Source organism: Vulpes vulpes, chromosome 12 (genome assembly GCF_048418805.1).
Source record: "Vulpes vulpes isolate BD-2025 chromosome 12, VulVul3, whole genome shotgun sequence".
Lineage (NCBI taxonomy): Eukaryota > Metazoa > Chordata > Mammalia > Carnivora > Canidae > Vulpes > Vulpes vulpes.
This window is the reverse complement of record NC_132791.1, coordinates 117873191-117897107: the sequence shown is the minus strand read 5'-3', so window position 1 is coordinate 117897107 and position 23917 is coordinate 117873191. Positions and strand designations below refer to the sequence as shown.

At 40.2% G+C, this 23917-nt stretch overlaps 1 protein-coding gene across 10 annotated transcripts in view; it reads right to left on the bottom strand.

The window, feature by feature from the left end:
- The window catches only part of SIK3 (SIK family kinase 3), a 239344-nt gene that overhangs the window by 40727 nt on the left and 174700 nt on the right, over positions 1 to 23917 (bottom strand). For all 10 annotated transcript variants that reach the window (XM_072729734.1, XM_072729740.1, XM_072729738.1 and 7 more), the window contains 2 exons: positions 10278 to 10402; positions 9613 to 9736 (listed from right to left, as the gene is read on the bottom strand). In XM_072729734.1, coding sequence (XP_072585835.1) covers positions 9613 to 9736; positions 10278 to 10402 — 249 coding nt within the window. The remainder of the gene's footprint in view (positions 1 to 9612; positions 9737 to 10277; positions 10403 to 23917) is intronic.

Here is a 23917-nt window from a genome sequence, read left to right as displayed (position 1 = left end):
TGGCATAAAAATAAAGTGTCTTATAACTAAACCTTATGAGACGCTTCCTGGGGGAACACAGAGGCCAAGGGAACGTGGCTTGGCATGACTGAACCAATAAAGATGGGGCTGGTGAGAAAAGCTTCTCATGGTGAATGAATAAACTTAGGCTGAGAGATTTTTCTCTTTGGTTTTTAATAGTTTATCAGCCTTAGATAGACTGAGAAGAAAACAAGTATCTGGTCACCTCTCTCCATTTATTAGAAAAATAACACCTATTTCTTGAATGTTTCTTGTTTTCCATTTTTTCTAGGTGGCTGTGATACTTTGGAAGTAAGATTCAGAGATCATGAGTGCTGGCTTAAAGACCTCCAGCCCCGATGTGGAAGAGACCTCGGCACGCTAGTATGTTCTACTAGAAGCTGTCCAACTTGAAGTTCACATTTTTTAAAAAGAATGGTGTTGCCTGTACTGTTCTAACACTATTAGAGTATGTTTTCAAGTCCTACTATCAATCCTTAGAGTAGAATACAATTCTGGCTTAGTTTTGCTCCACAGTCCAATAGATAGTTGATATTCTGTTTTCAGTACATAATTGATGTTGATGGACAAAGATAGCTATTTCAGGATTTTCTTGATACTTGAAATAACTTGGCAGGTATTTCTTGAGAATTAAAATACGATCAAAGACAGGTGGTTCCTGAAGCCAGACTGCTAGTGTCCCAATCTCAGCTCTGCCCCTTCCTAGCTGTGGGATTTGGGGTCCATCACGTCTTGATTTTCCTGTCTATCAAATGACAGAGTAGCCTACTTCATAGGGTAGTTCCAAATATAAAACAAGTTAATGCAACAGTGCCTGGCCCATTGAAAGTGTTCAATAAATGTTAAGTATTACCCAAATCTCTGGAGTCCTTCCACTTAGAATTTTCTCCCTTTCTCTATTTTTCCTCCGTTGGGCTGCCATAAGCTCAGAGACAGTCTGCTTACAAGGGGCAGTAATAAATAAGGCAGTGAGCTACTGTAATCTCCTGTCCCATCCCCTTTATACAAAGTGCTTTTAGCCAAGCAAGATGTTGTGTGGTTCTTGATGAGTAAGCCAATCAGGGCAGAGATGCTTGCATCAGAGTACAAGCTTTTTGGCAGAAGCTGCATAGTACAGTCTCCATCAGAAGCATTATGGAAGCCTGGGTCTTGTGTTCCCAGTGATAAAATGCTTACGCAGTATTACAATTAATTAATGCACACTGAAGTCTAATCAATAAGGACTCAAAAATATTGTCCACAAGAGATCTTTCTGCACTCATTGTCATGGCAGTTTTTCCACTGTAAATTAATTTTCTTTCAGTTAAATGAATGACTGATCTTACAATATTCGCTATCAGGTAGTATAACTGGTGAATAAGACAAACTAGGCTTTAAGAAATAGACATCTGGAGGTTTTAAAAAACATACTGATGGGATGCCTGGGTGGCTTAGCAGCTTAGCATCTACCTTCAGCTTAGGGCCTGATACCGGAGTTCCAGGACCAAGTCCCACATCGGGCTCCCTGTGAGGAGCCTGCTTCTCTCTCTGCCGCTCTGTGTCTCTCATGAATAAAGTTTGCATTAAAAAAAAAAAACAACATACTGGTAGTTAATGAGTTTGGTGCTCAAAAAATTTAAGTTGTTGGCTTCCTTCAGTGGGAGGGGGAGTCAGAGAAAGCACCCATCAACACCTGTGGTCAGGTGAGGTCTCATCTTCTGTAACAGCTCAAAACCCACCAAGTTTCAATTTTTAATTCTTCTCTAGTTTAGGCTCAAAGTTTTTACCTAACCACTCCAGGATGCTCTCAGAATTTTAATCCAAAAACACTGGTCTAGACCAAACTTATTTCACTTGAGATGTAGAAAGTCAAATCCATAACAGATCAAAACCTTTTTAAAACTAGAAGCCATATATATAACAAAAGCACCTAAAACCAGTGAATAATTTGGATCATGAGTGAATTGCCTATCTGTTTAATAATAAAACCCAAGAGTTTGATGTAAGAAAGATTCTAGGGAGGGAGTGATAATTCAGTTTTTCACCAAGAAATAATTACTGCATGTTTATACCAATACCAGGTGCTGTCAGGTTTTATGGGAGATGATGATGCACAGAATACAGTTCTGATATAAAGGAGCTTATATTCTAGGGGAGAGGGGAAGACATACACGCTAATTATAAAGCTAGGTAGTACAAAATCGTTCAGCCTCGAAAAAATCATCTTTTAAATATACCACTATCTTCCAACTTGGAATTAGGTCTTTAATGGATCTCGGGATGTTGGTGGAAGGAAGCCTATATCAAACACACAAGGCGAGGCACAGAAATATCCACTAGCTGTGAGGACACTTCATTCCACACATTACTGACAACAGAGAGTTTAGAATTCTTGAACTAACTGTGTCCATCTGTACAGCATGGACCCACACAGCTGCAGATATTCTGGAATTCAACTCCATTAGAAGCAGCTAGAGATGGTGTGGCCTTATGCGTTTGGCCTCCCAAGTGCTAATTTAGAGAACAGCAGCTCTGCTGGAGCATCTAAATCCTCTAGGCAGAAAAATGGATCAACTAGGCTCAAGTCTATGACACCAGCCTGAGAAAAGAAAAGATCTGGCTCTTCAGGACTTTCTTCAATCCCGTATCTGCTGCAGCATAGGAAGAGCCGAGCTGACAGCTGGAAAGTAGCTAGCTCCAGCCTCAGAGTTCACTCTAGCTCTGCTGAGGGGCCACCGTGCCCAGAAACTAGAGGTGTAAGCAGAGAAGGAACTTGGGGACAGCCTGGAGGTTTCCTTCATGTGAACTTGAAACTTTATGGTACTATGAGGTCTGAGTTAGGAAAAGACTAGGCAGCTATATGAGTTCCTTTGCTCCTATGCCTTGTCCTTATGATGGCACTGTCTGCTGGGCCTTGGGGTTTAGGGCTGTGGTGTTAGGCATGGCCAAACAGGTGTGTCCCCGACGGCAGGAAAGCTCAGATGGCTAACACAGGACTGTCTACTCATTTCCTAGACTGGTGGTTTCTCAATCTCTGTACTTCATTTTATGAAAATGTTTATTCCAACTTATGAAATTACTTGTCTAAGATGAAAAAGTGAGCACAATTAGGGTAATAAGATTGACATTCTCTGAGTCTTTAAACTTTTGTGTTAAATTTTATTATAAATATTAGTTCTTTCTAAGTAGTTAAAATGCTATGTGGTTTATTTCTAGGCACTAATAGATGAATGTCGTTGATAGCATAATAGGCTTTTTTTTACCAGCATCCACTATCTGAAGCCAGCTCTGGTAAGGCTGGAGTACCCATCTTTTGCCATGAGGCAAGGGGACAGGGGTGGAGGGCAGGGGGAATCCAAGCTGCTTACCGGAAATACTGTGGACACTGGAAAAGTAGAGGAAGTGGTTTGTTTATCTGGCCCTTTCTTTGCAACAGTGTGGTGTCGTCAAACAAACACTGAATAAATGACTATGTTAGTCATTTATTAACTGTGTGGCTTTAGGCAAGTCAAATAATTTCTTTAAACTTCAATGGCAAAATGCTAAAATGGTATGTATCAATACCAATCCCAGAGAGTACAGTTATCCAGCTCAAATTAGATCAAGTATAGGAAATACTTTGTGAATTTGAAAGTCCTAAAGAAATGTAAATCACTATTACTGTTATTATTTGAAAACGAATGTACATTCTGGGGGAGTTTTAATAATTAGCATTTTAATGAAACTACACAGGCATTTGTTCATTCATTTAACAAATACTGAGTGCCACTAGAACACAGGCACTTTCCTAAGCCCTGGGAATAAACTGAGCAGTGAACAAAAACTAAAGTTTACTACAGTCAAGAGGCAGTGGGCACAGGGAATAGGGACACAATAAATAAATGAAGTCAGGCAGTGGTACATGCCATGTAAAAAATGAAGTGGAGTTCGAAAGAGAATAATGAGGGGTAGTCGGGAATGGTCTCTCTGAGGGGACTTTTAAACAGAAACTTCAAGTAAAATGAGGAAGTAAGCCATATGGATATTTGAGGGAACAGGAATGTGTGTGCTTGGTGAGTCTGAGAAACTGAGGATGCCTCTGTGACTGGTGCTCAGAACCTGTGGTGAACAGTAGCAGGAAATGAGATGAAAGAGGCAGGCCAATCACAGCTATACCTTGTTGCCCATCATGATAATGGCTTTTTGAACTTCATTCTAAGTGTAAATGCAAACCATTGAAAGATTTTAAATAGCATTCTATTTACTATCTACTTACTATTTACTAAGTCCTGCTACATGCCAGATACTATGCTAGGCTCTAGACAACTGTGAAGAAACACACTTCATCTATATTTCTCTAAGCTCAGTCTGGTGTGGAAGATGTACAATAAAAGAAGTAATTACAATAAAAAGTTTGGTAAGTCTCATGATTTAAAAAAAAATAGTCCAGAGATCTGAAGACTGGTAGAAATTATCTTGATTCTTTTTCTAGCATGTGAGTTTCTTATTCAAGAATACAGGAGTGGGTGGAGTTGGGTTGGAGGAGGAAGAAGTATTCTGGGCAAAGGGAACCGCTCCACAGAACATCACTTGTTCCGGGAAGTGGGAGGAAGTCAGGCTGACCAGGTAGAGAAGGGGAGCTGGGGCTGCAGAGATGGGTAGGCACCAGGTCATAAGGTATTCCTAGACCACTGTTTTTCAAACAGCAGTCATGACATCAATAGAGTAAGTTATAATCAGTAGGGGTTTTTAAAAATATTTTATTTATTTATTCATGAGAGACACAGAGAGAGAGGCAGAAGACACAGGCAGAGGGAGAAGCAGGTTCCATGCAGGGAGCCCGATGTGGGACTCGATCCCGGGACTCCAGGACCACACCCTGGGCCGAAGGCAGGGGCCAAACCATTGAGCCACCCAGGGATCTCCTAATCAGTAGTTTTTAATGTAACAGAACAAAATATATTGGAGTGTACCGCATATAATGAAGGCAAGTTTTGTTTTTAAAAAGCAACTTCTGTTCAGGAGTATGGATATGTGCAGGTTTCAGGTCACAGCATGAAACATTTTTTACTGCGGTCATGGTCAAAATGTTTAAAAGTCACAGGCCCTGCCACATTAAGAAATGAACTTTAGCCTAGAGGCAAACCATTTCAGAAGCAAACCACTGAAAAGTTTAAGCTGAAAAATGGTATGATCAGATCTGTGCGTGTGTGTGTTGTTTATTTTAGAAAGATTCTTCATACAGCATGTGGAGAATGGAAAGGGAAGGACAAGACAAGAGCCAGAAACCCACTAGTTGGCTATTTTTTTTCCTAGGCAAGAGCCATTTTAGAAGTAGCTACATGAAAGGAGGGCTGAATGGACATGATCTGGTAACTGATCAGCTGTGACAACAGTGAGACAGAGAGAGCAATCAGGCTAGTTTCTGCCTTGCTCACATGGTAACGCCTGCCATTCACTAGGATAGGCAACCAAGGATAGGGAGGGGAGAGTTAAAGTCAGTTTTGAAATGTTTCTATTGATGTGAATTCAAGACATAAAAGTGAAGTTGATCAGTAGCAATGGGTTGGCTAGGTCATCCTTCATCTCAGAGAAGAGGTCTGGGCCAGAGAGTTAACTGAGTGTTAATAGGGGACTGAACATCACAGTCCTCAATGAAGCCATGGCTGTAAGATGGCTCAGAAAGATGGTATAAAAAGAAAAAACTTCAAGGGTGAACAGAGAAAAAGCAATCTGGCAGAGATGACTGAGAAGGTGCATCCAGAGACACAGGAGGAAAACTGGAGAATGTAGTGTCTGAGAAACAGTGAGAAAAAAGTGTTTCAGAAAGTGGGGAGTGACTCCAAGATAAGAAAACACACAACCTGATTTAAAAATGGGCCAAACACTTGAACAGACAAGTCACCAAAAGACAGATGGTAAATACACATATGAAAAGATGCTCATCATTATACATCATTAGAGAACTGCAAATTAAAGTAATAAGAAACCACTATGCATCTATTAGCACAGCAAAACTCCAAAGCAAAATATAAAATACTGGCCAGGATGCAGAGCCCAGGAACTCTTGGGAACTCTCACTCACTGTTGGCGGGAATGTAAAATGCTGAGGCTACCTTGACAGACAGCTTGGCAGTTCTTACAAAATTAAACATATTATTCCATTTTATCCAGCAACCATACTTCCTGGTATTTAGCCAAAGAAGGTGAAGATGTATGTCCACACCAAAAACCTGTACATGGAGTTTACAGCAGCTTTATTCATCACTGTCCAAATGTGGAAGCAACCACGATGTCCAGCAGGTAAATGGATAAATGGGATAAAACAACATTAAAAAGAAATGAGCAATCAAGCCCTGAAATGCCAGAGAGGAACCTTATGTGGATATTACTAAATGAAATAAGACCACATACTGTAGGATCCCAACTACTATATATGACATTCTAGAAAAGGTAAAAATAGGGGGACCATAAAATGGTCAGTGGTTACCAGAGGTTGGGGGAGTGGGTCAACAGGTGCAGAGGATTTTTAAGGCAGTGAAACTATTCTGTATGATAGTATAATGGTGGATACATGTCATCATATATTTGTGTAAACCCACAGAATGCACACCAAGGGTGAGGGCTAATGTAAACTATGGCCTTTGGATGATAACCTGATGTAGTGTTGATGTAGGATGACTGAATATAACAAATATTCTACTTTGGTGTGGGATACCGATCATGAGTAAGGCTACGAGTGTGAGGGAACATCGGTATATGGGAACTGGCTGTACTTTCTGTTCATTTTTGTTGTGAACCTAAAGCTGCCCTAAAAAAAAAGTTTATTTAAAAAAAAAAAAAAAAAGAAAGAAAAGTAAGGAGTGGGTCGGTGCTAAGTGCTGCTGGACAGTCATGAAGATAAGCACCAAGGACACCCAGTGGATGATGACAGGATCACTGGTGACTGGCCAGAGCAATCCGCTGGCCCCAGGCTCTGCTTCCTTTTATAGTAAAATTGGGGATAGCTGTGCCTATTTCTTTTTGCTATTTTGCCTCCATTCCTTTTCTGTTGTAGCCACATGAATTAGGTTTGTCCTCCGGCCCCTCCACCAAAACCATCCTCCAATGTCATCGCTGTTCGTCACATTCCTGCTTCCCATGTTCAGCTCCCACTCATCTCTCACCTGGCAATTTCTCAGTCTCTCTTCCTTAAACACCTTTTCCCTTATTTTCTAGAACGGCAGACCCTCTGGCACACCTTGCTAGCAATTCCCATGCCGATCCTTCTTCATCTTCCTGATCTCTGACCATTAGTGTGGCCTGGAGATTAACCCCTGGTCCTCTTCTTTATAATCACTGCCTACAAAGTGATCTCATCTCAAAGCTGTAAATATTATCTATACTCTGATGATTTGTGAATATACATCCTTGGCCCAAAACTCTCAAATAAGCTACAGCCCTAGATTCGACTGCCTACACCAGATCTCAGCTGAGAGCTATAACGCACATCTCAAACTAAATTATCTAAAACATCTCTCCAAAATGTAAGCGTTCTTCTCTAGCTGTTCCCATCTCAGTTAGCAATAAATGCAGTTGGTCAAGCCAAAACTCCTGGAGTTTACCTTTAGTGACCCTTTCTCTCACATCAAATCCAGCTTAAGTGCTGTTGGAACCAGACTGCCTAGGTTCAAATTCTAGTTTAGCCACTTCGTAGCTGTTTTATCTTGGGAAAATTGCTAAACGTGTCCTGGCTTCAGTTTTATCACTTGTAACATGGAGGTGATAGACTTACAAATCTCATAGGGTTGTCATAATAACAAAATGAGTCAATGTTTATAAAATGCTTTGAACGGTGCCTGCCACAAAGTATGGAGTATCTCTTGAATCTGACCACTTCTTACCGTTTCTACCTCTGCACCATGTCTGGGAACAAGCCACGAGTATCTCTCATTTGGATTATTGCAAAAGTCTCCTTTCCTCTAGCCCCTAGCCCTTTTAACCAGCAGAGCAGCCAAAGCAATTTATTTATTTATTTATGATAGACATGGGGGCGGGGGGGCAGAGACACAGGAGGAGGGAGAAGCAGGCTCCATGCCAAAAGCCTGACGTGGGACTCGATCCCGGGACTCCAGGATCGTGCCCTGGGCCAAAGGCAGGCGTCAAACCACTAAGCCACCCAGGGATCCCCCGCCAAAGTGATTTAAAAAAACAAAATAAAACACAACAACCAAAATTCAAAGTCAAATGTTTTTGACTTTTTGTGTGTGTTTGAAAATTTTGATAATAAAAGTTAGGAAAAAAACAAAAGTCAGATTATGATATCATTCTTCTGTCAATGCCCTCTGATCCTTGGCATTTGGCTCATGGTAAAAACTCAGGTCTTTGCATTGAATGGGCCCTATAAGCAAGCTCTCTCTCACCTCTCTGACCTTATCTCTCTTGATCCATCACCTCTTTCATGCCCAGAGGCCCCTGGCCTGCTCCTTAAACACTCCAGCACACTCCCTCCCAGGGATCTTTGCACTGGCCGCTCCTCCCAAGCTGGAGAGCTCATCCTTAGGCTGTATGGCTCCTTCTCTCACCTTCTCTATGTCTGTGTTTACATGTCGCTTTCGCAGTGAAGGGGTTCCCTGGCTGTACCTTTGCAAATACTCTCCCACCCACCAGCCCTGACCATCTTCTCTATTTTACTTTTCATTTTCTTTTTTTTTAATTTTTTTAATTTTTTTTTTTTACTTTTCATTTTCACTCATCATTATCAGACACTCTATTAAGCCATTAATTCTAAGGAGACTTGAAGCAAATCTAGAAAAAGGGTCTTCTATTCACTCTAAAATGCAATGTGCTTATGCTGTGTTGCCAACATGGGCCATACACTCTGTGCCATTCCTTAAATTGAAAATGTGGTTAAGCGAAATGAATGAGGGTGCTCACTGCACGGTCTCTAAGCTGCTCCTTTCTCACGTGCATAGAAAAGGTGATGAAACACTAGAGGTTCTGTGTATTTGGTGTCTGTCTAGAGTGTTATCTCTTTCCAAGAGCCACTTACTACCCCACCACTCACTCATTTAAAAAATACTTTTTTCTTTGAGTCTGGGGGATAAATGTCATGGAAGTAGGAAATGTAGCAGCAAGAGTGAGGTGCAAAGCCTGCCTCCATCCTGGGCATTTACCGCCCATCTCCGCAGGGCCCCGGTACGTGGAGATATCATTGTGAGAAAGGGTGGGAAAGGGGGCCAAAGACAGGGTGGAACAGGAATATTTATTGCCTTGCAACTCTATGATGGGCTGCTGACTCTCTCCAAGGAATATTTAATGGAGTCTTCAGAGTAATAGCCTCACAAAACTACAGGCCATTCACAGATAAGGTAACTAAAGCTCAGACAGACTTGGCAACTGGCCACACAACACAAGTAGCTACATGCAGAGCTCGGCGCCAAACTCAGGCCACCTCAGGCTGGGCCCCCTGACGCAACAGCCTGTACACTATGTTCCTAGAGATCCTTGCTTCTGGAGGTACCAATACAGCAAACTGGGGTAAGAAAGGTTGTTACGTGGGCTGTTTGTGCTCCATGACTTGATCCCCACAGTAAGTCAGCATGTCTAACTCCTATAAACCCAGTCACTGCAAGGTGCTGGTCACTCCCTTACCTGTGGACATAAAAAATGGGATGCGGAACTTCCCACTCAACACCCGGGCCCGCAGGTTCTGCAGCGTGCTCCCATCAAACGGCAGGGCACCACACACAAGCACGTAGAGGACGACTCCAAGGCTCTGTGTCCCAAACAGAGAGCACATACGATTAATCGCATCAGAGGAAACGAGAGGCCATTACAGTGTGTGTATGAAGACAATGGTGAGTCACGCACAAGATAATGGAACATGCTTTTTCTTCTTTCTTGGTCAGAAATAATATGGGGCATTGTCAAGGCCAATCAGCTTTAGGATAGCTGATGTTCTTCTTTGCTTCCCAACATTAATTTTGGGCCACATATCTAGAATTTCTCTCGGTACTCATCCTCTAGGGAGAAGGCAAGTGGCAACAACAGAAAGAATCTCTGTTCTTGGCCAGGGCACCCATCCAAGCTTGCTCTTGGGCTTGTTTTGCAGATGCAAAAGGGGGAAATCTGAAATCTGTGGCTCAGCCCAAAAGACAAGAGCTGGAGGAAAGACTTTGCACATGGAATCAGGAATTCAAAGAACAGGGAGTCAAGGTCTCAATGTGCATGCAGCATTTGGTGTCACCCAGGGTGAAGGCAGCTGTTACCAGCACAGGATAAACACCCAGTGGGGGCTAAGAGAAGACAGTACATACCCAGATGTCCACCTTGGGCCCATCATATTCCTTTCCTTCGAAAAGTTCGGGTGCAGCGTAGGGAGGGCTACCACACCAGGTCTTCAGTGGCTGCCCAGGAGTGAACAGGTTACTGAAGCCAAAATCTAGAAAGACAACACACATAACTCATGTTACTAGCTTCTAGTCACCGAATAAAGGCTCTGGATTGTTACATTGGAGTATCAAATGTGAAAAAAGAACATTTGGAAACTCTACAAGCAGCCACTTGAAATGAACATAATAGTGAGAGGGAGACAAAGGTGACCTGGAACACAGAAGATCCCTGGTTAACTAAAAGTACGAGTAATGGGGTTTATGTCAGCAGAACCAATACCACTCCCTTTGGGAGCCTCTGCCGGGTGAGCCAAGTGAGCCTGTTCCTTTCAGAACAGAAGTGACTTTGGGTAGTGATGTTAAGATCGCGTCAGAGTCAGTAACTACATGTAAGCCCACTCATCTGGACCCAGAATTTTCCTATCATTTTTGTTTCCTATGACAAACCCATTTATGACCATGGGAGACACAGCGACTTGAAAATTTAGATAAAGTCGTGTTATTATCATGAAGGTGGCTTTTTCGAAGGAAAGGATAGGCAACTTAATTACACACTGAAACAAGAGCATCTACATTTAACTCCAAGTCCCTTTGTGCTTCAACTACCCCCCTACTTTTCTTCCCTTCTTGCTGTTTTAAGAGAGAACCGATGGGCAACAGGAGAGGTAAGGTGTGGAGAGGAATGCTCAGAAAATGAGCAAGGATGGCAGGCCGAAGGGACAGAGAGTTGTAGACTTCTGAATACTTTCATGTATGTAAGTATTTACACTAACAACTCACAACTCGTCCGGAGGCCAGCTCCCTCCTGCCCCAGGCCTACCGCATTCCCGGCAGTCACGGTGCCTGAAAATGCAGAGCGACTCCCTACTCTCCCCTTCCTAGTTTTACGCCCCTTGATTATAATATAAGGGAAAGGAGGGGAACTGAGTGGGAAAAATTAGAGAGGGAGACAAACCACGAGAGACCCCTACCATGAGAACAAAGGGCTGCAAAAGGGGAGGTGGGGGGGGGGGGTAACTGGGTGACCGGCACTGAGAAGGGCACTTGACGGGATGAGCACTGGGTGTTACACTATATGTTGGCAAATCAAACTTCAGTAAAAACAAATTTTAAAAAAAGACAACTCTGTCTCTATCTGCTATTTGCTTTGCTCCCTTCTTTCTTCTACATCACGTGTTTTCTTGCAAGTTCTGTGCCGATTTTGCCTCTCTCTCTCCTTGTTCTAAGGCTGACTCTTCTGTTCCCATAGCTTCCATTATCATTTGTTTGGTAATAATTCTCCAAATTGCTATCTCTGGTCCTGGCTCCACTCCTGATATGAACTTCTAATATTTACCTGGGAAGAAAGAGCTCAAACTCGCCATCTGGGAGCACTGGCGTTTCCCTGCTCCCTCTTATTTCCCATTCCAAAACTGGTAATAAAACTTTTTCTGCCTCTACCCTGTTCAGTGTGTCCCAAATCCATTTCCTTCCTTTTATTTCCACTCCTTACACCTCAGCTCATACTCATGTTCTCTGCGACCAAGGCTCATGCATAGCTCACTACCTCCAATTCATTTCTCTCTAGGCCACCCATTCACAGTGGGGACAGTCACGCAAATCATGCTGCGTTAACTCCTCGCTCAAAAATACGGGTGGCTCCCACCGGCTCAGAGAACAGTGTAACCCTCTGAGCCATGTCCTTCAGCTCCTCCGGGCCCAGCCCACCCATCTGTCCAACTTTTCCCGCCCTTCAGCATTGCTAGCCTGCTCCATCCTCTGCTCACATGCCTGCCTTTGGCTGCTTCCTTTCTGTGCCATGCCTTTTCCTTTCTTTCCCACATTTGAAAGATCGCTCATTTCCAAGGTCCAGTCAAATATTACTTCCTGTATGAAGCCTTAACTGATTTCCACCACAAAAGGCTATGTCAATGGCTTCCTCCTCTGTGCTTCCGTAGCCCTTTCATTATACCTCTATATCCCAAATACTCTGTCGTATCTTACACTTAGTTGTGTTGTGTGCTTAGACCCACTAGTAAGTAAGCGGGAGGAGTACAGCAGTACTCACTGTTTTCACACAGTGCTCTCATATAGAGCCGAGACTCAAGAAAGGGTCACTGACTGAAATGGCAAGAAAATCCCTTGGCTGATCCTGTGACCTTCTGGCTCCTGGAGCTCTCTCATCCTTATAACGGCAGCTGGCCAGCCACTAGAGCCTCTACCTCTTAGCCCTCCTGCCTACAGTTCTAAAATTAACGTCATGATCACAAGGGGCTTAGAGGTCAGGGCCATCATTATAAACATTTACAGCTACTTCTATAAGAAATTGAATATCCTTTCATCAACAGGAAATAAATGCCTCTTCTGTCAAGTCTTCCCCGATCTCCGGATAGCCTCTACCTTCTCTGTACCCCCCATTACCTTGTATTTCTCCCTTATTTTGGTTATTTCCACATACATGTATCCTATTCTTCTAGCCCCTGAAATACACATTCTTTCTTGTTCCTTAAGAATGCCTTATTCATCTACGACTCTCTCAGATTACCCAGTATAACAGAGTTTAAACACAATAGGTACTTAGTAAATGTTCACTATGAATGCAACTGCATTTAAAGCTCCACCAATTTTTAAAAGCCAATAACTTTAATTTACTAAAGTCTGTGTGCACTGAACCCTGTTAAGATTTTGCTTGCAAGAGTGAGGATAGGTTGTTAAAAATCCTAACAAATGAGATTCAGCAAAGCAGATGTCTTTGGGAATTTTCTAGAAAGAGGATCCTTAATTATTTTGTTTTATTATAATTGGCTTGTAGACTTCACAGATCCTTTTCCATGGCTGTCCTTCCTCTGCACCACGTCGAAGAGACGTGCAGATACTGTCTGTGATAATGGATGCACCTTGACGTTGGTGTGACCGGTAAGCAAATCCAGAAGAGAGAAACGTGGAGTATTTTGTATTTTGAATGGAGAACACAATAGGGCAACCAATTAATTAAAAGCATAAGGTTTTAAATTTTCCTAAAAAGCAGCTTAAAATATACAGGACATTTCTCATTTTGAACCATGGATGATCTACAGTCAGTAACCTTTTTACCCATTTACTCTGCTGTGGAGGGGAAGGCACAAACTTAATGGCATGAGTGTGTTTATTCTATCTGCCAAACAGGAAGTCTTTACAAAGGAAACAATCTCAGAGGGAACCATCGTTAGTGGTGGCTATAAGCTTAGAGGTGCTGGTATGAGAAATGAGCATGCAACAATGAATGATATGATTGGGCCTGACAACTACAGGGATCCGCATCTGGGAATGCACCTGCTTCAACAGTGTGTTACAACCAGAGCAGTGGCTTCAACAGCTGGACTGATGACCAACAGCAAGATTTTAGTAATATTCAACAACAAACCCCCCTCCCCGCCCCCGCCCTGCTTGCTCTTATTTCCTATTACAACCAAAAATTCTCTAGTCTTGTAAACCAGTCAAGGGGTCTCCTGTAACCACTTCACATGTTGTTGCCACCCGTAACTGCACATTTAAGCAAAATCTGCCTCTCCTTGACTGCTGTGACTTTATTTTTTCCCGTTAAAGCCAGCTTCCTCCAATGAATGATCCTGGGGTATCTCAATTCATTCTTTAATGTATCAAACCTAACAGAGGGTGACCCACCCTCCTTGTCCAATGCACACATCACTATAAATTCACAGCTTCACCGACAGCAGACGGCTGTCCTATCTTCCCTACTGGAACCTCCTCACAAGTATTTCACATCCGTCTTCAATACTGCTGTGCGGCTTGTAAGTTACAACTCTGGCTGGCTCATTGTCCATCCACCTATAACATAACTTACTTTCTGAAGATTTAAGTTACTGATGTGGGAGAAACCTCAAGTCATTCACATACTAAATCTGGAACTCATTTTGAGAATCTATTCCTTTTAATCTACACTCCAGGGACTGGCTAACAGAAATGGGAAGAATACCTCCTCTTTATCCTCTTAGCTGCTTACCTAGGAGGGGCATTTTACCACACATTTTAAGAAGACTGGAGGGAAAAAAAATGAAAGCAGTTAAAACTCAAACCAGTCTACTTTGGGTTCTGTTGGTAGTTTCGGGAAGTAACTCCCTACTGCTGGGTTGTTTTGGAGGCAGCATGGGGCAGGTGGGGACACAGTCTCATCCTTGCTCCACATGTGGCCTGTTTCTACTCAGATTTTTGTTCACTATCCTTATTGAGATAAATGTCACATTCCATAAAATTCACCCACTTAAAAGTGTACTGTTCAGTGGCTTTTAATATATTCATAGTTGTACAACCATTACCTCAATCAAGTTTAGGACATTTTCATCACCCTAAAAAGAAACCCTATGCCCATCAGCAGTCAGCCCCCAATTCCCCCCCAATTCTCCCACCGCTGAGCTCAGCCCCAGGCCATCAGTAATTAACTTTCTGTCTCCGTGAACTTGCTTATTCTGGATATTTCCTACAATACGTAGACTTTGTGTCTGGCTTCTTTTCCTTAGCATAATGTTTTCAAAGCTCATCCATGTTGTAGCTAGCATATATCAATCCAGTACTTTGTTCTTCTCTTTACCACTAAATAGTATTCTATGATACGGTTATACCACATTTTATTTATCCACTCACCAGCTAACAGACATTCAAGTTAGTTCTACTTTTTAGTATTATGAATAATGCTACCATGAGCATTCTTGTATGTTTTTTGTGAGTGTATGTTTTCACTTCTTAGGGTATATCTATCCCTATCTCTCTATCTATATATCTAGGAATGGAATCACTAGGTTATATGGTATGGTAACTCCATGTTTAAATTTTTGAGGAATTGACCAAACTTTCATCCAAAGTGGCTGCCACACTTTGCATTCCTACCAATGTACCACTATTCCAACTTCTCCACATCCTTGCCAATACTTGTTACTGCCATTTTTCTTTTTAATTACAGTCATGTTACAGGGGTATGTGGTATCTATGATTTTGGTTTGTATTTCCCTATTGGCTAATAATGTTGAGCATTGTTTCATGTGCTTATTGATCATTGGTATATCTTCTTTGGACAAATGTCTACCCAAGTCCTCTGCCCATTGTTAAGTTGGGTTGTTTTTTCACTATTGAGCTGTAAGAGTTCTTTATATTCCCTGGATGCAAGTTCATTGACATGATTTGCAAGTATTTTCTCCCATTCTATGGAATTGCCCCCCCCCCAACTCTCTTTATTGTGTCCTTTGATGGCACAAAAGTTTTTAATTTGGATGAACTCCACTTTACCTAGCTTTTTCTAAGGTCACTTATGATGTTGGTGTCATAGATAAGAAACCATGCCTAACCCATAGTTGTGAAGATTCATCCCTGTGTTTTCTTTTAGAAATAGTTATTTTTATTAATACAATGAGCACTAGTGAATCTACCACCCAAATAAAAATATATAATCCTGATAATTACTTACATCGAATCAAAAGCACCACCTGTCCCATTCCCTTGTCCTTTCCCAACCATTGATTTTCATCCTCTCTGCAAATCAGAATCACCAATACAGTTTTAGAAAACGTGGAGTGATCCACAAACCTCGCTTCAGCCTTACTGGATCTCCTGGAAATAATTTAGACATCTGAATGTAAACAAACAAAACATAATTCTTTCTGCAGAAGTTTGAAGACCACTCTTACTGGCAATGAGGAGTCAATGGAACTTTTAGAGAGAACAGGTGATACAGTAAAATTAACCTGAAATCAAGACTAGATAAGATGTGAGGTGAAGAGGAAGGCCTGTGATAAAGAACAAGTATTTTCAAAAAATACTTTGAAAAAAGACTGGACAGTACTAAGACAAGCTGAACACATGAGATAAAAAGGAGGGGAAAGTAGAGAGCATGACCATGCACGTCTGGCTACATGAAAGCCTAGAGAGTAGTAGTTGGTTTGGGAAGAAAAAAATATTTTTGTTATATCTTGAGTTAAGGGAGGTGAGAAGAAATTCAAGTTGACATGTTCTGAGGAACTGAGTCATAGTATTGAATGGATAAGCATTTTTTTTTTAAAGAATAAGTGTAGAAAAAAGGATGGCTGGGAATTAAGGCTTAGAATGCACCCCAAAGTACTTCCTGCTCTCTAGGTGCAGGAAGAGAAAGAAGATGCAGCCAAAAGCAAACAGAAAGATCATTACAACAAAGAAGCTGAAACAGGAGAAAAGCACGTCAAAGAAGGAAAGGTGGTCTATAGTGAAATATAATGTTGCCCAAGTAATTGTGACCTGTGTCTTGGGGAAAAGTAGGGTGACATAATTACTCAAGATTAGAAATGGGATCATTTCCCCTCAGAATTTCTATTTGTCAGTTTGTCTTAATGAAATGCTACGTTGTAGGACTGGGCTACAGACATAATCCAGATTCATTCTTAATTACCTAGACATCATACTGGGAGCACAATAAGGTATTTCTGACCATGTGGGAGGACAAGTAATAAACAACAGTTCTCAATTATCAGGAAATTCAGTCAGGGTACCTAGAAAGGAGCCACCTGGCCATGCAGCTGAGTGGCATAACCCTAGAAAGAGCCTGGTATCTGGGAAAACCTAGAACTGGACTGGCCTGGTTTCTCTCAGAGCACTTTTGCCATTTATGTGGCACTCTCAATTATATAGGACAAAGGAAGGAGAAGTTTTGTAAAGGACCCTCTGTCAAGTGCTGTGTGACTGCCACGTATTTATTACTTCATTAAGATGAGCATTATTTTTGTTTTATGTCCGAGAAAGTGAGGTTTGTTAAGTAACATGCCCAAATTTGAAGGTTTTTAAAAAATTTATTTATTTATTTATGATAGTCACAGAGAGAGAGAGAGAGAGAGAGAGAGAGAGAGAGAGAGAGGCAGAGGGAGAAGCAGGCTCCATGCACCGGGAGCCCGACGTGGGATTCGATCCCGGGTCTCCAGGATCGCGCCCTGGGCCAAAGGCAGGCGCCAAACCGCTGCACCACCCAGGGATCCCCCCAAATTTGAAGTTAAAAAAAATTCCCAAGAATGAAACCAAGCCCCTAATGCCAGCCTGGATGCCCTCAAAGCCCACACCCACACTATATTTTCAGCATCTTGTGTATGTTTATATTGAGATAAATGTTTAATAAATAAACTATTTTTACATTTCCAAATTCCTTAGTTATTACATTGTTTTTCATTTTATTCTTCACTCTCAACCCTTTAACTCTGCTTATGTAATTCCCAAAGTCATACAATGCTTGAGGCATACTGCATGTTTCTTTAAAAACAGTACACTGGAAAGAAGTTACATATCACTGAGAAAAGGCTGGATTTTTCAATACATGGCACAGGAACAGCTGGTTTTCCATATGAAAAAAAAATTAAATAGGACACCTTCCTCACATTAAATGCTCAAATCAATTCCAGGTGGATCACAGACTCAGTGCAAAAGGTAAAACTACTAAAGTGTTATAAAATAATAAAGGTGAATATCTTTATAGCCTCAGGCGATGGAAGGATTTTTTTTTTTAAGATTTTATTTATTTATTCACGAGAGACAGAGAGAGAGAGAGACAGAGAGAGAAAGAAAGGCAGAGGCACAGGCAGAGGGAGAAGCAGGTTCCATGCAGGGAGCCCGATGTGGGAGTCGATCCCAGGTCTCCAGGATCACGCCCTAGGCTGGAGGTGGCACTAAACCACTGAGCCACCCAGGCTGCCCTGGAAGGATTTCTTAAACAAGAAACAAAAAGTACTCATCATAAAGGAAAAAGTGGTAAATTTGGTTACATAAAAATTATACTAAAATATCTATTCATTGAAAGACGTTTTAAAAAGAGTAAAATGAGAAGGGCGCCTTGGTGGCTCAGTTTGTTGAGCGTCTGACTCCTGGTTTTGGTTCAGGTCGTGACCTCAGGGTCTTAAGATCGAATCCTGCATCAGGCTCCATGTTCAGCGCAGAGTCTGCCTGGGATTTTCTCTCCTTCTCCCTCTCCCTCTGCCCCTTTCCCCACTTGTGCACTCACACTCTCTCTCAAATAAATAAAATCTTAACAAAAAAGAGTAAAATGAAAAAAAAATTTAAAAAAGAGTAAAATGAGAAGCCACAAAATGAAAGAAAACATTTGTAACACATATAACAAAAGACTCACATCCTTACTAGTGAAACAAAATGTCTATAAATCAGTAAGACAACCCACCAGAAAAATGGGTAGAAGACTTATTTATGCACACATCACAAAAAAAGGTCAAAAGATGTGGGATAGAGTTCAACCTTGTTATTAGAGAGAAAAATAAAAACACTAAAACCACACTCACACACTCACTTACACACTCACCAGACTGCAAAACTTGTAAAGTGGAGTAGCAGCCAGCACTGGTGAGGGGGTGCAGGAATGGAAACGCTCAGGCACATGCAACACTGGTTTTGCATTACAAGTAAAAGCTGGAGACAGATACGATGTACAACCTAACAACTTTACTCTTCCATTTATACTCTTAAATGTTTAGGAGTAAAACAAGGGTAAATGTTTAAGAACATTCAATGCAACTATTGGTAAGAGCTCCAAACTCCAAATATACATCATAGATATGATGGAAAAAATGACTTGTGGTATATTCATCTCATAAAATACAATAAAGAAATAAAAGTGACTAAATCACAGCTATAAAAACACGGATAAATCTTATAAACACAGTGTCGTGTGAAGTAAGACACAAAATAATATATTTGGTATGATTCCATTCATACATAGTTCAAGAACAAATTATATGAAGGTTGCGCCCACTGCACATTATATCCAATAAATATGGCACCCCGAGGAGCAAAACTCCTGAGGGAAGCATTACACAAGTGGAAAACACAAAAATCAAGACAGTGACTGCATTTTAGAGCAAGGATGAGGTTGGGATTGGGAGGCACAGTCTGGGCTGATGAAATGATCTAATTCTTGATCCAAATGGTAATTGCACAGGTATTTGCTTTATAGTACACTTTCATTTAAGTATATGTATATGGCTAATGCACAATTCTGACTATTTATGCAGCATTTCATAATAAACAAGAAAATAATAGAGAAAAATGAGAAAATAATAGGATCCTTTTTCTCCCTCACTTCTATTTCCTGCCATCCAGGGCAATTTCACTGGGATCTAAGCTCCATTATCATCAGGGCTCAGAAGAGCAGAGATGAAGCTGTTTTTCTCACCACTGATTTCTTGCCTCCTAGAACAGTGCTGGGAGGAGACATGGCACTCAGCGTTTTACAAACGATTCACTGATTAATCAAGAACAGAGAGGGAGGGACAAAAAGAGGAAAAGAGAGAAAAGGATAAAAAAGGACAAACATGCTTGAGAATTCACAGCAGCTCTTTGTGAACTGTCAAGAGGCCAGGAACTGGGAGCTACTTGCTAAAACAGAGAACTCCCTGAAATTGTTGTTGAAGAAGAGTAAACTATGAAGACTTTATATATAATGATAAAGTTTACAGCTGTAGTCAAATATAACTTAAAAGGAGTAAATATTTTAATGATCTACATAATCACTTCAGAACTGTGAGCGATAAATTTCTGTTACTCATATGCTACCCAGGCTGTGGTATTTTGTTACGGCAGCCAGAATGTACGAAGACACATCACTTATAAATAATTTAAAAATTCATTTTCTTCTATGTTACTGTCTTCCCTAATTTAACAAGAGCTACTAACGAAAAAAAAAAAAACCCAACACTGAGGAGATTTAAATCTCCCTTCTTTTCCTTTAATATGCTCAACCTAAGGTAAATGGGCTTAATAAAACTAGCAAACCAAAAAAAAAAAACTTGGATGGCCAGAAGGAAGAGGAGGGAAGGGGGAAAAAAACCCCAGATAATAAAACAAATAGACAAAACTGGATAACTGAGAGTTGACATAATTTTGCCGAATATTTCAGTTAATTAATCTGAACTCTCCCCTAACTTTAAAACATATTTTATTTTCTGATCATAACCTTTTGATTATGAAATACTTTAAGTCACAAGCCAAAGAACAGAGAGAGCCTAACAATTTCTTTAAAACTACAGTCACTTTGTATTCAGTAATTATCTTTTCTTAGCTTTCTAGAACTAACATCATCCTAAGGAACACTCGAGTATTCCCCCAGCACATGTCAACCTGGGATCAATCTAATTCAGGGACACAAATAAAATAAACTACACTATCATAAGCTCAAGTTTGGCTCACATGGCTCAGGGAGAAGAACACTACCAGACCAGACACTGGTCCAACATACAGGAAAACACAAAAGAGGGGGCAACTTCAATATAAGTAAAATACAAGAATAAAAAACTTCAGAAACTTAAGGCAAAGAAGAGAATAAAGTCAACGTATATTCAAAAAGTTAAGTATATACACTCTGTGGTTTCAAAGTGCACTTATGACATTGAAGAAAGGACTGAAGCCCTATGAAGAATTTCTGTGCTCCATTTTTTTCAAGTGCACATAAAACATTGACCAGGACAGATCCCATGTTAGGCCACAAAACAAGCCTCAATAAATTTAAGAAGACTGAAATCATATCAAACATCTTTTCCAATCACAAGAGTATAAAAGCAGAAATCAATTACAAGAGAAGAACTGGAAGAAACAAAAATACATGGAGGCAAAAAACATGCTCCTGAACAGCCAATGGGTCAACAAAGAAATCAAAGGGGAAATAAAACAATGCCCGGAGACAAATGAAAATGGAAACACATGGGATCAAAATCTTTAGGACACAGCAAAAGGACTTATGAGAGGAAATTTTAGAGAGATACAGGCCTAACTCAAGAATCAAGAAAAATCTCAAGTAAACAGTCTAACTTTATACCTAAAAGAATAAGAACACACAAAACCCAATTTAGTAGAAGGAAATAACAAAGATCACAGCAGAAATAAATGAAATAGAGACAAAAAATGTATATATAGAAAAGATCAATGAAAATAAGAGCTGCTTCTTTGAAAAGATAAAACTGATGAAACTTTAGACAGACAAATCAAGAAAAAGACTCAAATAATTTCAGAAATGAAAGAGAAGTAACCACCAACACCACAGAAATACAAGCTTAAAAGAGACTACTACAAAAAATTACATGCAAACAAATTAGACAACCTATAATAAATGAATAAATTAGTAGAAACATACAATCTTCCAAGAATGAGCCAGGAAGAAATGAAAACATATGAGCAGATCAACTACTAGTAACTAAATTGAATCAGTAATCAAAAACTCTCAATAAACAAAAAGTCCAGGACCAGATGGCTTCACAGATGAATTCTACAAAACATTTAAAGAAAAGTTAATACCTATTCTTCTCAAAGGTTTCATAAAATAGCCGAGGAAGGAATGCTTCTGAATTCATTCTATCAGCATCACCTTGATATCAAAACCAGAAAGTGACACTACAAAATAAGAAAACTACAGGCCAATGTACCTGATGAACACAGATGCAAAAATTCTCAACAAAATATTAGCAAAATGTATTGAAAAATACATTAAAAGGATCGTTCACCATAATCTAGTGGGATTCATCCCAGGGATGCAAGGATAGTTTAATATATACAAATCAACCAACACTATATACGACATTAACAAAATGTAGGTTAAAAAAATCCTACGATCATCTTAATAGGTACAGAAAAAGATCTGGATGAAAGTCAACATCCATTCATTATAAAACTCTCAACAAACCCAGTATAGAAGTATATCTTAACATAATAAAGGGTATCTATAACTAATCCACAGCTAACATCATATTCAATAGTGATAAGCTGAACGCTTTTCTTCTAAGATCAGGAATGTCACAAGGATGCCCACTCTCACCACTTTTATTCATCAAAGTACTGAAAATCCTAACCACAGCAACCAGACAAGAAAAAGTAATAAGAGGCATTCAAATTGGTAAGGAGTAAGTAAAACTGGTGCTATTTGGATAACATGATACTCTAAACAGAAAACCCTAAAGACTCCACTAAACTATTAGAATTAATAAATGAATTCAGGAAAGCTGCAGGATACAAAATCAACATAGAGAAATCCATTGTGTTTCTCTACACTAATAATAGCAGAAAGAGAAATTAAGAAAACAGTCCCATATACAGTTGCATCAAACAGAATAAAATACCTAGGAACAAATTTAACTGAGATGGAACTTCTGTACTCTGAAAACTGTAAGACATTAATGAAAGAAATAGAAGACAAAAATAAATGGAAAGATATATCATGCTAATTGGCTGAAAGAATTAATATTGTTAAAATGCCCATACTATCCAAGCAATCTACAGATTCAGTATAATCCCTGTCAAAATATCAATAGGATTTTTCATAGAACTAGAACAAAAAAATCCTAAAATTTGTATGGAACCACAAAAGACCCTGAACAGTCAAAGCAATCTTGAGAAAGAAGAACAAAGCTGGAGTTATCACAACCAGATATCAAACTATATTACAAAGCTATAGTAATCAAAACAGTATGGTACTGGAATCAAAAACCCCTATAAAGATGAATAGAACAGAGAAGATAGTCCAGAAATAAGCCCATACTTCTATGGTCAATTAACCTATGATAAAGAAAGCAAGAATATACAATGAGGAAAAGACCATCTCTTCAATAAATGATGCTAGGGAAACTGAAGAGCTACCTGCAAAACAATGAAACTGGACCACTTTCTTACACCATGCACACACACACACAAACCCTCAAAATGGATTAAATAAAGACCTATCTATAAGATCTGAAACCATAAAACTCCTAAAAGAAGACACAAGCAGTAAACTAAAGGACAATAGCCTTAGTAAAATTTTCATGGATATGTCTCCCCAAGCAAAGAAACAAAAGCAAAAGGGACCATATCAAACATAAAGACTTGCAGAGTGAAGGAAACCATCAACAAAATGAAAAGGCAACCTACCAAAAAGACATTGACAAAGTGGATGTCCAAGAAGGGATTAATATCCAAAATGGACAATGAATTCATACAACTCAACACCAAAACCCCCCAAATAATCCTATTAAAAATGGGCAGGAGCCTAAATAGGCACTTTCTACAAAAAAGATATACAGATGGCTAACAGACACATGAAAAGATGTCAAACATCATTAACCATCAGGGAAGTGCATATCAAAACCACAATATCATCTTTCACCAGTCAGATACAACAAGTATTGGCAAGAATGTGGAGAAAAGGGAGCTCTTATGCACTGTTTGAGGGAATGTAAGTCAGTACAGCCAACTCTGGAAAACAGTATGGAGACTTCTCAAAAAACCAAAAATAGAAAAACCATACAATCTAGTAATGCCACTTCTGGGTATTTACACAAAGAAAACAAAAACACTGATTGAAAAAGATATAGGCACCCCTGTGTTTACTGCAGCATTATTTACAATAGCCAAAATATGGAAACAGCCCAAGTCTCCATCAATGGATGAATGGATAAAGAAGATATGGTGTGTGTGTGTGCGCGCACACGTGCGTGCGCGCGTGCGCACACACACACACACACACACACAGTGGAATATTATTCAGCCATAAAAAAGAATGAAATCTTGCCATTCGTGACAACATGGATGGACCCAGAGGGTATTATGCT